Source organism: Manacus vitellinus, unplaced genomic scaffold, assembly GCF_001715985.3.
Source record: "Manacus vitellinus isolate BGI_N305 unplaced genomic scaffold, ASM171598v3 scaffold_13_pilon, whole genome shotgun sequence".
NCBI lineage: Eukaryota > Metazoa > Chordata > Aves > Passeriformes > Pipridae > Manacus > Manacus vitellinus.
Genome location: NW_021938999.1, coordinates 7289559 through 7309813, shown reverse-complemented (window position 1 = coordinate 7309813; position 20255 = coordinate 7289559). Strand labels below are relative to the sequence as shown.

The following is a 20255-nucleotide window of genomic DNA, read 5'->3' as shown; positions in this document are numbered from 1 at the left end:
ATATTTTCTTAAACTACTTCTATATTTTGTCCTGATGCGAGGGATTGTCAGTTCCATTGGCTAACGGTGCTGAGTAAGGCACAAATGGTGGCTTTGCAAAAGGGTAGCATCCTGCAGTCAGCAAGAGGCAGTACCAGAGCAGGTGCAATACTTGGGTTCAGCGCAGAAGAAGGTACCTAAACAGTGCTCAGCTGAACTCCTTGGCCCTTGGCAAATGAGTGGAATCCCTAAGAAATTGAAAAAAAAAAAATCTTGCTGGGTTGTTGCAAATCTATAATTACAGACAGTCCATTTCCAATTGACAACAATGAAAGCAAGCGCTTAAATGGATTCTGATTATTGTTTTGTGTAGAAATTTGGCATGTAGGCTAAGTTTGCTGAGAAAAGAATTTCTCACATGGAAATTATCCCTAAGTTATTGCCAGTGGATTCTCTCTAGAACTCATTGTATCATAAAAATTGTAATAAAAAATTAAGTACTGTCATAGACAGAGTGCATATATAAACCATCCTTAGAAGTGGGCATTTGAAATAATCAAACAAAAATAATACATTTATAAGCTTTGTAAATCCATCAGAGCCAAGAAGGTAATAACCCAGTATAGGGCTTTACTTGCTATTATTCTCTATTATTTTCTCTTTTTATGCTTTTGCAGCATAAAACAGAAAAGTTACATGGATATCTGGTGATTTTTGAACTTGGAAATTCTGAAAATAAGATAGAGAAATATCAAAGTCCCAAAGGAAAGTTGTGTCTACTTTGCTGTTGTGAGGAGAGCTCTGTGGGCAGGCTAGCAGCAGGAATCTGAGTGTAGTAGAGAGAGGGAGGCTTATTACTGGGGAAAAGATGAGACTGAAAGGCGAGGAGATCTAGGAAACCTTTTATTACCCTGGTAACTGAAGCACATAAAAGTGCAAATTTACATGTTTGGAGTTTGGAGAAGTGTTGGTATGATGTGCTTTTCTGGTTGTGCATTTTGCCTAATGTCTATTATGTTTCAATAATTCATACACTGAGCTCAATTTTAATTCAGCTGCCTCAAGGTAGGGTGCATTGGTCATTATGGGAACCAAAGGAAGATAAGAAAAGTTTTTCATTCCTTCCATTAAAACCTTTATTGTCTTGTAGAGTTCTGCTGCAATTGAATGCATAACTTTGGCAGGCCTTCCTTCTGGTGGCTTTGTTTGTGCAACACAGAATAATGGTAGCAACATTTCATTGAGGCAACCATGCTAAAAGCTAATGAAAACTTACTATTCTTTATGGATGCTTTGTAGATTTGATTCTTCTTTGGGGGGTAAAACGTTCCTTCTGTCATGACCTGAACGTTTATAGTTGTCTGCAATCCTTGTAAGTAAGCTATTTATTGCTTTTCCTACTACTTTCATACCAGGATAGAAATGTACCAGTGGGCATGTATCTTGTATATTAGGATTATGTAAGTTTGTTTATAGTAATGGATTAATTTTAAAGACTCTATTCACATGGTGTTCCATGAGGTTATATGCCAAGGACAGGCTTGAACTCATTTATTTGTAGAAAAGTTATGGTTCTTGTTTTTTAAGCTTTACACAATGGTCTTCTAAAATAATATTTACTCTAAGGGTGCACAGTGCTTGCCTGCAGATATTGTTTTTCAGTGTGAGCTGTTAGAGGACAGTGGTCTCTGATGTACAGTAAACACAGGAGGACTTTTTTAAGACTCTGTTTCTAATGTCTTCTGTAAGAAGATTAGCATAGAATCATAGAATATACTGAATTGGAAGGGACCTATCAGGATCATCGAGTCCAACTCCTGGCCCTGTTCAGGACACCCCAAGAATCAGACCATGTGCCTGAGAGCATAGTTCAAATACTTCTTGAACTCAGGTGGAGTGTCTTTATTTTGCTCTCAGTATCCTCCTCCTGCAGGAGACTCCTGATGGTGTGTAAGGGGTTAGACATGCATAAAAAGGTTCTCCTTCAGTTTGTATGCGATGATATGTAGAACTATTCATATCTCTTGCAACACACTGGTACCTCCAGTAATGAAAGAATATCTGACCAGAAATGAGGATTTGCTGCTTACACTGAAAAGCAGAGGATCCCTGGCAGGCAAGATTCATTGGGTTTCTTTTTTACCTTAAGCATTTCTGTGACTGAAGAGGTTCAAATAATGGACTCTTCCTCAGGAAAAGACTTTTTTGAATGGTAATGATTTTTCTGTGTAAAATAATTAGTTAAACTAATAGTATAAGCAATCAGACAAACCAAACGGTATTACTAGATAAATTTGTAGTATTTTGGTTTGCTTTTTTTAATAACTGAGCTAATTCAATTTATGTTTTCTACAAAGATACATCAGCAGTAGAGCATATGATTCTCAGTTACAACTTGACAGTTGAAAGGAAACAGGAATCTCCAAAATCTATTGTGCTTACCAAAAAAAAACCCCAAAACAACGAACCATAAATCAGAGCATCTGCAGAATTGTAGGAATTTGACATATTAGCTTGTTTGACCAAATTGTCACCCTTAAACCTCCTATTCTATAATATAATGAAAAATTAAACCACCACATTATAAATAAAAACATCAATTTCTTGCCTTTTTGCCTTTTTTTTTTTCAGCATAGAAATAAAATGGCAGCACCTGGAACCTTTTTTTGTATATGCATATGGACTTTTCAGCTTCTGTGCATCAGCCTGATTCTATGATCATTTTGGTTTAAGTTAGAGAAAATTTCCACAGGCTTAGATTCTCTGTTGCCTTCATGTTGTTTTAGTAATAAAAATGACAGATATTTTGCTAGAAGGCTATTTGCTTATAATATAGAAATACTGAGTGATAGAATTTGTGTTGTTGATTATCTGCTATTTATTGCATAAAGCATTTATTTATTTAAAATTTTTATTCATTTATTGCATGGGTGATGGTCAGTCTATATTTCCTTTAACAATTCAAATCCAGCAGAATGCTTGGCATTTTTTGCTAGAAGAAAGCTAGAGGTACCCATAGAGTGATCTCTGTAAAGATAGGTATGTGCTAACTTTCAGTCATTTGGCTTGACAGAAAAAGTGAAGCAGTGATGGAAGCCTATCTGTCTTCACAGTGAATATTACACATTGTGTTGTTCTGGAAGAAAACATTATGTGATTTTGCATTGCCTCACATCTTAAGTGCATGTTAAGGTTCTTCAAATAAACCTCAACAGAATTTATTCACCATAGTTCAAACCTAAATTTCTCCTGCTTCCCCTGATTGCATCTCAGTGTTCCTTTTTGTCTCCCCAGATGTTTTCAACATATAGTTAAAATTATCACCACAAGGTGGAGTTCTGAACTTTCCAGTATGAACAATCTCTTCATCACATCAACAAGGAGCAAACCTAATTTCTTTTTAACTATCATGCTTCAGTTACACCTGGAATTTGCAAGAGTGTTTGTAGGTATAAATATTCAATAGAAGCCAAAGAATTTGGAACTATTTGTATGGTCTGTCTAGAGTCTTAATATGAAGTTAGTGCTGGCTTTAAACCTGGACTTTTTAATCTCATCATGTATGTGCATTTTTTTCTGTTGACAGCCACAGTTCTGCAGCACATCAAAGACATTACTTCAGATCTTTTTAGTGCTTACAGAGAAGGTATTTTCTGTCACAAACATGCTTAAATGTTTTGGAAGGAAAATCTAGTTTTATCACCTATATAAACAGTGAATTTTTATAATGTGGGGTTTGGTAAAATTAATTGGCTGTTTAAAGGAATTCTATTATGCATGCTCAGTTGTTGAGAAGAAATTATTTCTTGCTTTGCAGCTCTGACAGGATTTTCAAACACATACAGATTTATCAAATACATAGTTTTGAAGGAATTTCTTTGTCTTTTATAAAAATAGTGGTTTATAAAATTATCAGTGTTTCTGTTTCATTCTAAATGACTGGTTTTACATGTGTGTAACTCAGAACTCAATTTGAGTAGCTGAAATGTCCTTTAAAGGTATATCTCTAAATGTCTTTTAAACGTATATCTCTAGAGCTGGAATACGGTGGTAGCCCTCTTGTTCTATGAGGCGATTACAGCTGGAGTAGATTGGAGGGGTTTAAGAAGTGCAGCAGCCGCTGTGGTGGGTTGTGGTGCTGAAGGGACAGCTCATGGCAGCTCGAGGCGGCAGTGCTGCAAGCGGAGCGTGGGGCAAGGGGCACAGAAAGCATTAGGATACAATAATTCTATAGAAATGATCAGATAAGAGTTTTTAAAAGTGCTTTTATAATAAATATTATTGATTACAATTATTTTTAGTGCTATTCTTCCTTGTGGAACACGCTACATCCTCTGGGGTCATGGAAACCTTCAGGAGGGTTGTGATAAAGTCCTTCCTTGAAGTGTTTCTGCTTTAATGCTTGGGAGAGGAAGCAAACTAAGGTATCACTTTATTTTATTTATTTATCTTTTCCTTTAATTTTTTACATACATTTAGAGCATGATGTGATATTGTCTCTCAACTTCTCTGCAAATCCTTTGTTTTGGGATGTGATTTTACTCTCCTATGAAAAGTTCAAAGTATTAATCTTTAATTGAACAAAATAAAATCAGAAGAATTTTAAAGACTCAATTAACACTTTACTCTAATTTTCCTTAACGTCTTTACTCAGTCATTAGGAATTTAATCTCCGGTATTTTGAGCAAACTTTGAAAATCATATTGATATGTGCATTTTTCATATGCTATATGCGTGTTTCACATGGGATTTAAAATGTTCCTTTAAACCTCCAGTTTTAGCAATTATTACTGTTAGCTGCCTTAGTATAAACTTTTGGCAGTGTTTTGAAGATTTCTATTTCTTAGTCAGGTAGGTGTCATTTTCCTACTAAGCATGTAACATAAATAATAAATAAAGTTTAGGAGCAAGAACACATTATCCATGTAGCTTATTGCCAGGACTCATGTGGTGTTGACTGCAGTATAATTTCTGTGGACATGAAAGCCCATGGAAGAAATATCTTTGCTGTAGTGGCCTGTAGATACATATGTTAGCTAGTATTGCATGCTACTGTTAAGCTGAGCAACAAGAGCTTCTGTCACCCTCTTCTCTTAGAAACAGTTTCCTTTGATTTCTTCTATTTTGGTTAAGTTTTGCCTAAATTATTATGAGGAGACAAAGAGACAATGGACATAAATTTAAATACAAGAAACTTAATTATTTTTTTTTTTATCTGTGAGGGTGATTGAACACTGGAACAGGATGTTCACCAGGGTGTGGTGATCTGCATCCTCACAGAGGAAACAGTTCTGAGTGACCTGCATCACCAGTTGACCTTGAGTAGGGAGATTTGACTAGATGATCTTCAGAAGTTCCTTCTAACTTCAACTGCTCTGTGATTCTGTGACAGTGTGAAATTAGAGAAAGTTATCTGTTTTTCAGTGAAATGAAGCTACTTGAGGCAGACTCGTGTTTTCACTTCGAGCTTCTATGTGTTATCTAGCAGTGATTCCTCACATTTTTCTCACTCATTGGGCCATTGGTTTCTGTGTGAAGACAGAAAGACTATGTACTTTCCCACAGCCAAGCATAGACACAGAACAAACCAAACAAAACCAAAGGTAACAGAAAATGACCCCATGACTAGATTTCTGACTCTTTAAGGATTGTCTTGCCGTATCAGAGATTATTAATGTAAGCAATGAAAGTAACACCTTTCATGAGAGAGAATGGATTTGCTTTGCTTGTGCCATTCTCTAAGATCTTACCCCTACATGTTGTTGACAATCTGTTAGCTCCTGGTAAAATGAGCACAATGCTGATCATGACCAAATGTCAAGTGGAATTTTATCGTTTTTTTTGTTCATTGAGTTGTCATAAATCCTTTTGCTGGTTATGTCGATAGTGGTTGTCCATTTTAAGTGAAGCCATCCATTTTAACTGATACAATTCTGAGGCTCCTTTCATTGATATGATCATCCTGTGAGGAATGACGAGTGCTATTGTCTAAACCATCACAACTAGCTGGGACTCCTACAGCTTGCCTAGCTCCATATGTTCATATTTAACAGCTTAACTTTCAGTTTCCAGTATGGGATTCCTGTGGCTTTCTTCATTAGTGTTTGGCCAGGCACTCCACAAACTTCACAGCAGAGGGCCCTTGCTAACATCTTGTAAGTGGGCTCTCTGGTACCCACTTTAACTTCAGTAGTCTTTCTTTCCAGATTGTCTGAAAAGCATCCTGCAGGTTCCTGCACATTCTAGGCAAAGGCTGATTTTCTCCTCGAGTGAGGACTTTGCTCCATGTGTGCACTTCTAGACTTACCATATGAGGCAGGTTTTTAATTAATCCCTTATACTGTCATTTCTAAACTGCACATAAATATAGACATTCTAATAACTCATACTCCAAGTGAAAATGAATTTTTTGTATAAGGGACCATACTCCTTCTTAATAGCAGCTCTGTAGGCTGCTATTTCAAAAAGTTAAAATACATTTGTTGATAAAATATGACTTGTCTATAATTTCAGATAACTGAATAGTTTCTCCGAGTCAGCTGTATATCTCTGAGAACAAAGCAGGACAAAGAATACAGTAACCTGTTCTAACTAGAAAACATGGCCTGATCTCAGTTTTACAAAACGGTCCAAGGGGGTGCTCCAAGTTTAAAGTTTTCCTTTAGTCCTATGTTAAAAACAGTTTCTCCACTCTTGTTTGACTGCATTTCACTTAGAATTAGGAACTATTTAATCCTATTATTCTTTCATTTGAGTGCACTTCCAGTTTTCTCCATCCAGCCCCTATTTCAACAGTCTCAAAAGAAATGAGACAAACTGATGGTGCAGGACACCACTCTTTTGTCTTTCATGTGACACTGTTTTTTATGAAACAGAGTGATCCATACGTAACAGATTAAATCAGAGCAAGGTTTTTTTGCATGTGAAATGTGAACAGGTAGCTGTGATGGTAGTGAACAGGCAAAAAAGTCTTGTCCTGTACTTGGAAGAACCAGAGAAAATGAAAAGCTATTCCTAATGAGCACCTAAGCTCTTTAATAGCAAGAGTCTCTTTTTCTCTAATCTGATAATTTTGCTAATGTACAGACTTTCTTCCTAATTTTTCTATTACTCTGGTAATAAAAATTATAATAAAAATTACCCAGAAGTACCCACTCGCTGCATTTTTCTGGTCCTGTAGTGAGGATATGAGGAGCTTAAATCATATCTTATCTAAATTTGGATCTTTATATAGTCCATAGGGAACAGCTATCTGGTCTCTAAGAATAGGATGTTCCTTATGCTAAGGGTGCTAAAGGTAGGCACATCAGGAATTTCCAGTCCAAGAAGGGATGTGTGATTTTAAAAGCATATAGAAGGAACAGGGGGAAGGCTGAAGAAGAGATACCTGATGAGGAAAGGAGGAAAGGAGGAAGAAAGAAAAGGGGAAAGAAAAAGTAGTAGGGATGGAGAGAGAGGGAATAAGAGATTCTATGACAAGGATTCTTGGACAATAAGTGATCTGAATAACTGTTTGTACTATTTTTACAGTGATCAAATATATGTGTTAGGCTGAAATGGATCTGAGGATACAATCTGTTCTCTTATGTGAATTAGGATCACCCCAGTGGGTATTTATTTAACTTGTTCTTAAACGTGTGTTGAGGTGTGGATTCCCTATAAATGATAAACAGGTCCATCATTTAACTGTCCTGATAGCTGGGCTGTTTTCAATTAGCATCTAATATAAATCCCCTTTCCTATACCGGTAGCTCAAATTAAAATGAGGTCTAATTTATCTACATCTTTCTTGATAGATGAAGCCACAAACTGAGAAAAGTGCTGTGATGAGAACTTCAGGAGACACTACTTACCTTGTCTTTTGTTTCTGCCAATGAATTCCACTTCATTACAACAATAGAGTATTTTTTTGATCATTATTCACTTTGTGATCCACTATACCTTCACACCTTTTTCCATTATTTGCAGTTGTTCTCTACTTTCTCTTTTTTAATTGTTTAGCACTTTTGGAAAAATGTAATACTTGTGCTTCACCTCTGTCAAAATAAAGACAAGTTGCTGTGTTTCTGATTTAGAAGAATCCTGTTATCATTTCATCAGATCTCTGAATTCATCAAAATGAATCTAAATGACTACCAAAATAAATCTATCTCTCTATATATATATCTTGATATCATATATTTACATGATTACAATATTAAATATATAAGTCCAATTCTGTTCTCTGATATTCAGGTGTAAATACACTTACTGCAGTTGTCTCTCCAGATCTGACCTCATTAAAAGTGAAAATACTGTGTGTGTCTTATTATTGCAGAAATAGTTTATCCAAAAGGAACTATTCAGGGAATACAGCTAGCCTTTCTTTTTCTTTCTTTTTTTTTTCTTCCCTTTATTCTCAAAACAAGACTTCTCTGTATAATGTAATGCTTTACATTATCTGAAGGAAAATATTTTGGTGTCAAAGTCATGTTCTGGATATGATGCCTCCTGTTCTGAATGTGATGATCAGGGAATTCTCTTTCTCTGCTCTCATATATAAGTACCAGTTATGGTCCATATAACTGTCATTGTTTCAGTAACCTGCAAATTTGTTGCTGTAATGAAGCTTCCCGATAAACAAAGTTATTTTTCTTTATTAAGCCAGTGGTTGGATCTACAGCTGAACAGAAAGGCTTATTGTGTAAAGATCTGAGGTTATATGTAACATATTTTGAAATGCTGTATATGGGCAGGAGAATATAGTCATGGTTACAGCAATGGGCAGGAAATCACAGTTTTGAGTCTTGGCTGTGCCACAGACTTTCTGTGTGACTTTGGACAAGCTACTCTTTGTGCATTAGCTAATAATACTATCTCTATCTCCCAGGGGTGTTGTGAGAATACATTCATTAATGTTTGTAAGGCTCTTGGATGCTATAGCAATGGGGCCATATAAGCACTTAGAGAAACAATCCATTTTTGCAACAATGTCCCTGACTAAGGACTTTTTCGCTGGAAGTTTTTCATAGATGCTTGTTATGAATAAATCTACTTTATAATGATACAGTGAGGTTAAACTGCCTTTTGGAGTGCAGTTTCACTTTAGTATTCAGAACAGGTGTAAACAGTCATAAATTCGAAAGCCATTCCCAAAGAAAGAGAATACCATTTCATAGTCAGACATTTGAATAGAAAAGATATCTCTCCTGATTTATCTAGTTCAAAACATGGAGGATTATTTACATCTGTATCTGTCTCACAAATAGTTTATTCTATTTTAAACACTTCTCATTACATTGTCTAAACTACCTCCTCAGGCAAGTCATTTCATTGCCTAATTGGTTTTAAGGTTAAACAGTTTACTCAGATGTCTACCCTACTTTTCGCTTGTGGTTATAGGCTGTGCTTTCAGTCTGTCCTTTCTTTCTGAAATAACCTTCACTCACATGTGTTTGGTTCAGACACTGCACAGTTACAGCAGGTCAAAAAGGTATTGCTTTAGTGCTGATGTGAGGTAAATTGGTAAGCCACTCTAACTTGATTTGATAATCTGCCTGGCTGAGTGCTGGTCAGTGTTAAAATCTGAATATGGGGTTCAGCGCATTAGCACCAAGGAACAGAAAAAGGGTATTCAATATTTTCAAGGCTTTTGTAGAGGACTTGGTGAGAGATTTCCAATCTAGGGGAAAATGTTCTGCTAAGACTTCATAAAAGATTTTGTTTTGCTATAACTTGGGGTTTTTTTATTTGTAGAAACTAGTGGCAGCAGACGAAACTGTGCAAGTAAGAGATCTAGAATAACGTGAGCAGTCAGTGAGGACAATAAATGAGGGCTATGCAGCTTTTGAGGCTCAGAAAACAAGACATCTGTTGTGCTTCCATGAAAAGCTTTTTAATTTGAGGGCTGAGTTCAACCAAAATGTTTATGAAAGCAAGAGATCATTAGAAGATAGAGACCTTATAAATGTCCCAATGATGGGAACAAATACTATGTCCTCTCCTACTGTACTAAATGCAGAGGAATGACATGGTCTTAAAAAATGTCCAACTGTAGGAAATCAGTGAATTGCAGTTAATTACAAGATGTAAACATGCAGGAGAACAGGTCTTATTTGATTCGTGAGATTGCTCGCTTGCCGTGAAATCCATCCACTGTTGTTGTTTGAATATGTGCTGAATAGAATTGCTTTTAATAACATTACCATATGAGTGATAGTGTAAATGCTTCTCAAGATGACTGTTAGTTTAAGCTATGCTTAAGACTTTCCTCACAATGCAGGAGAAGAAAACTTTGTAATTATTTTTTTGGTTTTTTTTCTTCTCTCTATGAGCACTGACGTTGAATGGGGTTGATATCCTGTAGTATTCATACATACATAACATATACCACTTTGGATAGAAGAACTAAAAATGAAAGAAAGAAGTAAACTATACTATTGCAGTGTTGTAAAAACTTATTACAAAAGGACCCACAAATATCAACTCTCAATCTTCTTGAATGCACAACCATCAGGCTGCTCCCAGCTTCATGGATTGCTGTTTTCTGGATTTAGCTAAAGACTCGGTACAGCCGTCTTTTCTTTCAGTTTGTCAGTAAATGCAGGACCTGTTTTAGGGGATTCTTAATCAGAATTCCAAATTTTATAATATTACTTGATGCAGGATTGAATAAAAAGGTATCAGTGAAGTCAAGGAGAGGAAGCTTCATTTCACAATTGTTTGTGAACCAGTATTTTGTCTCAGTTGTTATATACCCTAACATGTCTTTTGAATTTTTAGTTTATTCATGTTTATGTTTCTTGAGCATTATTTTAGTAAAATTCTTTGTTACAAAAATTTCCTTTACGAACACATTTTTATAGTGCAGCAACACTAAAATATCTACCAAAATGAGGAAAAATGTAACTCAAAGGATTACTTTTATCTTCTTAAAAATTAGGGAATTTTTATATCTTGTGCCAAACAAATCCTCTTTGAGACGCTGTGTGCACGACACAAAAATAATTGGGATGATAAAGATTACTATAGTCTGAAAAAAAATTCATAAGAAAAAAGATACCTGTTTACAAATTTCAGACCTGATAATCAGCTAATTAAAAAAATATTATCACCACAAACAGTGGAAAATTCAAATTTCTGTGAAAGAATTTTTGTCTTATGTCTGTCAAAAAGAAGATTGCACATCTTCAATAGTATACCTGGAAAAGGAAAATAAAGCAGTTAAACATACTGAAGCTCTTACAGTTGCATTACTTGGTTTTTGTCATTGCCTTCTCAAGAATGCTTCTCTATATAAGAAGCAGCGGGATACATAATCTGGAAAGGGTAAAGCCTTTTTCTAATGGCAAAGTAAATTGCAGTTTCTCACAATAGGAGGTCATTGGTCATATACTGATTCTATCTATTTTGATAAGACTACATTTTGATAAACATCTTACCTATGGCATGTCTGTAGAATTGATACCAGTTGCACATGTTTACTTCAGCAAAATAACTTCTCCCTTGCTGATCTCTAGGTGATACTTAATACACAATTAGATGTTATCTTGCTCATACTATTTGATGTTTCAGTTTACTACATAAAGTACACACCTGCTTCTCATATTGCCCCTTATATTGTTCTGAAGTGATTATGAAAACAAAATATTTTAAAACCTAGTGGTTCCTAATGGAAGAAAATAAAAATCTGTTACATGTAGGCAAAGAAAAAAACAATACAAAATGTGGTTGTCATTCAAAATAAATCTAAGATCTCCTTTTTAACCATAACAATTATTCCAGTAAGTATACTGATTTTTGCTAGACCCTCATTTCTAGAAGTAATTGTCATGTGTTTTGGTGATTTGATTTGTTCTGATTTAATAGAATTCCATTAGTTTTCTGTGAAAAAGAAAAGATTTTTTTTCTATCCCCGTTTCTTCATAAAGTTAAAAAAAAATCCAAAAAGCAAGCTGTATCTAGATCCAGAATTTTGTGGCATTAGACTTTAAGTTCTTATTTAACACGGTTTTACTTGGAAGGCTATAACTAGGTAAGTGCTGTGTACTATATTATAACTCCTATGTAGGGAAGATATGAATACTTAACCTCTTTCAAAAAGAAGAGGAGAGAGTGGGGAGAGAGACTGTTTTACTAAGTTTCATTTACGTCAGACGCAACTGGATGTTTTTGGTTAACTTTACATCTGAAATGATGCAAAAAAACTCTTCTAAAAATCAGTGAGAGTCAATTTTATGAGTACTATTCTCAGCATCTTAAAGTAGCTGTTAGATACAGTAGGGTGACTGTAAGGGGAAACACCAAAGTCTTCAGTTCTAAATCTTCAGGTGTGCGCGCTGTTAGACCCACTGATGTTATATAGTTTGTTCTGTGTTCGTTTCCTTTTGCATTTTCAGACATGATTTCAATTGAATCATTTATGGTTCTTCCATTCAGATTTTAACAGCTATTTTGGAGCGGATAACCCTCAATGGCTGTATATGAGACATTGCCCGGGGTGCTTCCAAGATGCTTTTGAGCTGGGTAAGGAAATCGCTGAGTGTTGACACATTCTCAAAGCACTATGGCATGGACTGAGAGCATATGGTTTATAAACTGTGTTACTGACCTATTATTCTGTACTTTACTGGCAGAATAGACTATACTAGTTTCCTCTGAAATGCTAAACAAAACTAAATAAACATTTTTTTGGTAAAAAAGAAAAGGTAAAAGTATTTTAAAAAAAACTAAATACAGTATATAATCTGTATGTGGTAATTCGTACATAAAAACTTCAAATCATTGTTACCCACTTCTGATATGTCTACTTCTACTATAGTAGCCATTCAATGTATAATATTATACTAATCTAATGTCACATTAGCACTATATTAGTACACCAGTGAGGTAAATCATACTCAGATTTTTACTGTTACTTTCAGGTCAAAGCTGTTAGTGCAGGCATGGCTTAACCAATATATGAGTTTAAGACTTACACTGGCATTCAAGCTGTAATGCCTGTGTCATCTTTACTATCTACATATTACCTTGTATGCCCCAGTCAGGAACAATTAGTTATCATGACTCATCTCCCCTTTCATATATGTCCACAGGCAACTGAAAACATATGGGCTTCTGAACTTGAGCCTGTGCAGGAAGGACAGTACAGACATGGGCTGTTCATGTGGGGCTTTCACTGAGTGTGCACTAAGTGAAGAAATCAAAGAAAGCTTTCTATCTCTTATTCAATAGCCTGCTGATAAGTATGATGATTGGGAGAGTCCAGCATAGGTGTGATGCAAAAACCTCCCAGGACCTGGCTCTCTGCTTCACTCCTCTATTTAAGGTTAAGCAGTGTCCAGGGAGAGTGTATATTCTGCTATAGAGAAGGATTTCTTACAATGTTTGTGTGATGCTCTTTGTAATGTTTTATCCAGCTGAAATCCAGCTGAATCAGCTATACTATCTGCAGGATTATTACAGAAGTTAGTTACAGCTGTGCACTGTCACTCCTCATGTGCCAGCAGTCCTATTTTAATACCTGACTTTTTTGTTAAATGCCAAAATCTTACATGTTCCATTTCATGTTGTAATTAAAGCTTTCTATTTTAAACCAATGTAAGCATGCAAAAAAATGGTTCCTATTAGAACAGCATAATTTAAAACAAAACCAAAGAGGTTGCTTACCTCTTAAAACAAGCTTTTCACAAAAAGTTTTGTGAAAAGGTGCTATGTGGCAGCTGCTTCATTAACTGTAGTAAGTTATAGGCCTCCTGAGGTATCTGGTAAATAGAAGAAATAAGCTTCCTACAAAAACAAACAGACAAGCAAATAATGAATAGGTTGTGCATGCAAGAGAAGGTTATATTAATCTGAAGCTCCTGCCATTGTCACACTCAGGTGTAAATAGATGGGCCTCCAATGTGTTAATTCTACAGGGTCCAGTAATAAATCTCAGATTAAGTTTCAGTAATCCATTTTCATCCTATGAAAAAAAAAAATTGTCTAATAAATTTAGTATTTACTGGCCGTATTTAATAATAGCTTGAGACTTCCTAATATTTTTCTTTTTCTTTACTATCAAGAACTAGTGGACTATATTATACATGAATGGCTTGCACAATGATTGTTTTATATTTCAGAATCACCAACAAGTTTGTGTTCTCAGACTAAAGACTGTAAATTTAAAAACCATTTCACCTTTACGTATGTCTGAATACACACCCAGAAGAAATTTAATATATAAAATTCTGTGTCTCTTTTAATGTCAGTCTGATGCAGGTGTAGATCTCTTGAAAACATGAGTTTTCAGGTCAAAAACAAAGAGTGCCATAGTGGTAAACTCATTTTAATTCATACTTAAAATGTAATAATTGTTAATTTTGTGCATGTAACAATTTGCAACTGTTAATATTTGAGGGTTTGAATAATTTTAAAGAATCTGCACTTAACATTTGTCTGAAAAATATTTGTTTCCCCTCTCCTAGCCTAATAGGAACAAAAGATTACTTCTTCCCTAAATAATATCACCCAACATGCTCAAACATTACATAGGCAGTTGTTGTCTCTTCCTCATGCATTCAGAACCTGTTCTAATTTACCGTGGAGGTGCCTGATTTGTTTTGGATATGCTCCACTTTTTCTGCAGCTCCCCTTTCTACCTACTACAGTTAGAACCACTAATGGAAAGAATTAAAAGTGGCCATTATGGCCTGACCACAGCTCCTGATCAATTTTTGTGATATCCAGGTTTTGAGGTGGAAAGTCAAAAGCTAAAGAAATATAAAGAAGGTTCTCTGGTTAAACTTCAAGCAATGGATGAAAGTTTATTGGTTAAGTTGCCAGTGAGTATGAGTTTGTACAGTAGAATTCATTATAGAATCGGGATTTTTTTTATTTTTCCCCCTCCAATAAAATGAGAGGAAGCAACAAACATCACAAATCTATTAGGTTATTAACTTTTCCATACAGTGACTGCTATTGGCCATTCCATAAAGGTTTGCTGTGATGTGACTCATAGAGTTACTGTGTATTCAGCATGGCTTTCTCTGTGGGTCTCATTCGCAATTAAGAACTTCCTAAATGTTACAGCATTTTACATGTGTAGTTTTTGGTTAGACCTCCAAGAATTGATCCTGGAAAATATGCATAATAACTAAATTCCCTTAATTTCATATGTTTAATCATCCTGGTTATAGTACAAATCCTTTTTCTAAAAAACGGAGTAAACAATTGTATTTTGAGAAGTGCTTAAAAATCCAGATGATTTCAAAATATATAAAAAATAAAAAATATAAGGATAAGCCACTCGATTTCATTGTGATTTTTGTGAATAGCCCTGTAGTCACTGGAATACTTGAGCCTATGCCTTGCACACTAGTCTTAACTGTGAGTTTCAATAGTTGTATGCTCTCTCTGAATTATCATAGAATCATAGAATGGCTTGGGTTGGAAGGGACTTTCAGAGATCATCTGGTCCAAGCTCTCTGCCATGGGCAGGGACATCTTTTACTAGGTCAGGCTGTTCAAAATCCCATCCAACCTGGCCTTGAACACCCTGGTATCATTTCAAGACAATAATCTTACAACTGGAGGCAGGTAGAAAGGCCCTTAAGACATTGTACAATCTCTCTTTGAGATTAGGAGTTCTCCTTTTGATGTAAATTCCTAACTATTCAGGTGTTTTTAGGTGAATGAAGTCATATTTGAAGACAAGAATAGATGAAAGCTATAGACAAACCAGAAGAAACTGGGAGCAGGAAAGGGTGGGGAGACAGATGCTGCAGTAATACAAGTTCTCCATTAAGATATGTGTGGTTCTTTAAATTAAATTATGAGTTTCTTTTTCCTCTCAAATATAAAACTATCCATAGGCAGCCGTATCATATGTAGTCCTGTATCACAGAAATTAAATCACATCATTTAGCTGCCTCTTTCTTCAGACATTAAAATATTTCTTCCTGAACAGGTTGTGTGAAAACTTAGTACATCTCATATATATAAAAAAAAAAATAAAACATTCTGCCCTGGAAGGCAAGAATGAGTTTCAGCACTGCAGATTCTTCACAGAGTATATGCTGCCTGGCTCCCTCCTCACTGCTAGTTCATTCATTACAGCTCATATATTTTCTCATGCATACTGGCACTATAGTTCCTTGGGATCTGTACTGGTTGCAAATACCATCAGTGTAGGAACTGGATTTTTTAAAGCTCTAAATTTTTTAATCTCAGATGCATTGAGGTTTTTCTATGTAGAAAATTTCCCAGGTCATAATGCTGTCATTGTTCTCGGTGGGAAACCTTAATTGCAGAGCTAGTTGGATAAGAGTTGGATTAGCTGGCAGAGTGTTGTCTGGAAAATCTTTCAGCTGTGCAATGTTATCACTTCCCCTACGTCCCCCCGCCCCCACCCCTGAGGATTCCTAGCCTACTGCATTTGGTGAGATACATATGTTTTCCCCAGCTACAGGAGCTGTGAAGGGTTCCTCTGGGATATCTAAGTATAAATACCCAAGTGTGTCTTCAGTTGCTAGGTTATTTTTAGTCAATGGGTGGTTACCAAGTCATCTATAATTGTGCTGTTAAATGTGTCAGAGCAGCTACTGCAAATCGAGGTGCTCCCTGTAACAGGTTGAGCATATAAAATAAAATGAAAGAGGACAAAAGCAACATTTCGTAATTGAGCTGTTTAAAGATTTGAATTATCTAAGGGAGATTGCGTGGTGGACAGATATGAGGAGGATGATCCATGAGTATAACATGGATAGGGAAACATGGAGCATAGTTTGACTATACTACACATAGTACCTGTAACTGGCATATTATGTCATTTCAGATATGTGTTTTGGGAAAATTTCCCAGTGGTTCAAGGGATAAGAGGGGTCTTACAGAACCTTTCACTTCTTCTTAGGCAGGTCACTTTGTCTGTAGTGGCCAAAAACTGTTACCAACTAGTGACTGCTATGCAGGAGAAAGTGCACCGAGTTCCCAGTGGACAACTGTCTACATGGCACAAACTGCTAGCACAATTCTTTCTCTATAAATAGAAAAGAGAAAGAAAATCATACCTGAATAGAAAACCAGTAAGATGGCAAGAAGAAGACATGAACAGCAAAATAATGCAACTGAAAAGCAAAATGAAACAAAGTTACTTAAAAAAGCCCCGTAAACCATCAAATGTTCTAAGTAAACATGCACTGTAGCAAGGAAATTACACATTGGTTATTATAAATCACCTAGACTATGCTAACCCTTTCATGGATCTGCCACTAGGAGCCAGAAGAGGAAGCAGGGTATGGGCTGTCAAAAATATTAAAGACATATTAATGTATCACCCAGTTTGGTAAGTGAAGGAAAAACAGGTGAAAAATTGAGATGTTCATGAAAGGATATGGTCAAATGGATGTGTATTTGTGATTCCTATGGTAGCTGCATCTTGTCACAAACCAGAGATTAATAGCATCTCTTTAGATATTAATTTCTACTCCAGTGGCACTTGCCCAGCATCAGCTGAAGATCAGGGATAAAATTTTGAGGACTGCTGTAGTTCTGACTAGCTCAGAAGCAAAGAAACGCCAGCCATTGGTATGCAGAGAACAGAGGGGTTAAAAAAAGACTCAAAGGCTGCAAAAACTAGTTGGTGGAAATATATCCATCTGTATTCGTTCCTATATATTCAATATATCATCTATTTTGGTTAGATTCAAAATGGAAAAGGATTTATAATGCCACTTCATGCATATGTGAAAGATGAACTGGGTGAATTTCAACAAAATAAAATGTTAATCTTAGCATCAGGAGAAACATTCCAGCTGAGAGAACCACTGGGTTGGAATAACCACCTCAAGTGACTGGTGACAGACTATTGCCTGAGTAACTCAAAAGTAACAAAAATGAAATCCAGTGGGCATTGGCAAAGGTTTGGTCTGGATAACCTAATTATAGCTATTGTCTGCTCTACTTTTTTTTTCCAAGACAGTAGTAGTTTCCAAATTCATTAGTGAAAATGGGCTAATGTCATATCTTGTGCTCCTGCATTTAGATCTGCATTGGCCATGCAAAATTTGGGGGTCTATTGCATGAACAGGAATAAAATAATTACACAAAAAGCATATGAAAATACTAGGGCCTTAGTTATAGGTATGTGAAATACAATCTGAACGTGACTGTTTTCCAGGAATTTTAGCATATTTTTATTTATAAAATATCTTAGTAGTGAAGAATAAATTTTACAAAGTTTGGTAGAATCTTTTCACAAAAATAAATGAGAGTATAATTTTTTTAAATGTTTAGACTTGAGCAAAGGCTGCTACAGGGTCCCAGTTTTAGTAATTCTGTAGAACTCATTGAATTTTTAGTAAAAAGAACAAATGAGCTGTATTTCCAAAAGAGAACACACATATGGAAATTATGCATTTCATTTTTGCATGGATTTCCTGTAAGATCTCAGAAGAACTTCTATCTCTTACACATTTGCTTTTGCTCCTTGATCATCAGGAAAATGCATTCCTCACTGCTTTTCCCAGCTGCAAATGTCTTCTGTATCAGAAATGTCTTCCAACGCCATCGCCATCCTTTACCAGCTTTCAGGTGCTGAACGTTGCTCCTTTAGCATTAAACACAACTGGGAAAGCTCCTATGGAGTGGTTCTCCAGCAGGAGCTACTACTAGGATCACAGCCTTTTGCCTCTGTATTGCTGGAGATGGGTGGGGTTGGAGCTCTGGACAAAATCTGGAAACTCACAGTGAGATAAGTCTGTAAATCTGTCCTGGCCTAAGCAGCTTAGAAGTTGTTTGAGAGGTCTTATTCCATTAGTTGGGGAGGCAAATCTTAATAGACTGAAAGATAAAGGGGAATTGTTATCAGTGAAATTTATTCAGAAAAGTCTTCCAGAGAAGTCTACGCTGGTAACTTGAGATATCTTTAATATTTTATAAGTGTTTATGGAGGTGACAAGTAAAGGAATTGAAGATGGAAATTTTTTAATCACCCTATTTTAAAAGTCCAAAGCTATTTAGAAAATGCAAAACCCAGAGTGAACCATATGTAGTACAGCAAGTGGCAGCGTTGCCAGGTACCACTGTCCTCTCAAATGGGAAGTTTTCGGGAATTCCTTGTTGCTATGAGACTAAATATCTCTGTACAGTGTGAGCACTGAAACAGATTTTGCTCCCACTTACACTAGTGTGTGTGTAGAGCGACTGCCCTGTGGCCAGGGAGCACAGTGCCACATTCTGATACCATGCTTATGGAAGACCTCTGGATACCAGGAGTATTTGTCTAATTCAGAAGCACAAAGAAGTAAGATTAGTTTAAAATGGGCAAAGGGCTACCATCTTGCACCTCAAGAGGAGCAAGGAGCAAGCAATTTGGAGATTCTGACCCATTGACAGGGGGTCTTCATATGGTTTTAGTCAAAAAGAAAAATAATGGGTAAAATTTCTCAGAGGATTTCTCTCTAAACTAACCATGTTCAAACTGAAAGATACATATTGCTTATCCTGTGCTGTGTAACCTCTTAAGTTTGACACTGTTAAAATCCACTTATCTGTGGACTTTAAAGCTGCTATGTCGTTGGGGGGGGAGGGGGCAGGATGGGAAGAATGAATATGTTTGCTTAAGTATAAAAGTGTGAAGTTCCTTTAGCTACTCGACACTTTTTTCTTTCACCCAGAAGACAAATAAACAAAACCCAAATTGAACTGTGCCCAAGCATGGCCAATTTCTCACCAAAGTGTACATTTCAGAATGAAAGATTTACAGTGGAATTTCTCTAGTGTAGCTATGACATTGCTTTAACATTGTCTTGCTGTAATCTTCAAATATAGTAAATGCAATATATGGCTTTATAGGGATTTGTGTGAAGTTTAAAATTCAAAAGATGGTTGTTTTTTATGTTTCTCTGTGCTATCTGTGAAAAACCAAAAAGCACAGGGATGAATTTAACAGACATCATCAACAACGAGGGAGATGTTTGCCCAATGAAAATACTGATCTTTTATTAATCTGCCCTTTCAAGCATCTGAAAACCCCCCGGTTTCTTAAAATTAAGAAAATATTTAAGTATTAAAAAAAAAAAAAATCCCCCGTAATAAATGCAGACGTGTAACCAAGGCGCTATGAAAACAAAGCTCTCAGCGCGCAACTATTCCCTTACTCGGTTTAAATCCTCTAAACTGTGGATGTCTATCCCCGAGAAACCGGGGTAGCAAACCGGCCGTCGGTGCGTTATCATCGCTGCCCATGTTGCCCAGTGAATCTATAGCCAGGCTGAGCAGCACCGCAACTTCCAGCTCGTCGCGAGGCTGCACGGCGG

The 20255-nt window shown here is 36.1% G+C and overlaps 1 protein-coding gene across 5 annotated transcripts in view; it reads left to right on the top strand.

Moving 5' to 3' along the window:
- Nucleotides 1–20255, top strand: part of TAFA5 (TAFA chemokine like family member 5) — a 426158-nt gene that overhangs the window by 101192 nt on the left and 304711 nt on the right. Inside the window, exons 1-2 of one of the 5 annotated variants that reach the window (XM_018068009.1) lie at nt 4319–4403; nt 12397–12483. The exons of the other annotated variants lie outside the window; for them this stretch is intronic. Coding sequence (XP_017923498.1) covers nt 12441–12483 — 43 coding nt within the window. The 5' untranslated portion in view covers nt 4319–4403; nt 12397–12440. Of the gene's footprint in view, nt 1–4318; nt 4404–12396; nt 12484–20255 lie in introns of those variants that run through there. 5 annotated transcript variants of the gene reach the window in all.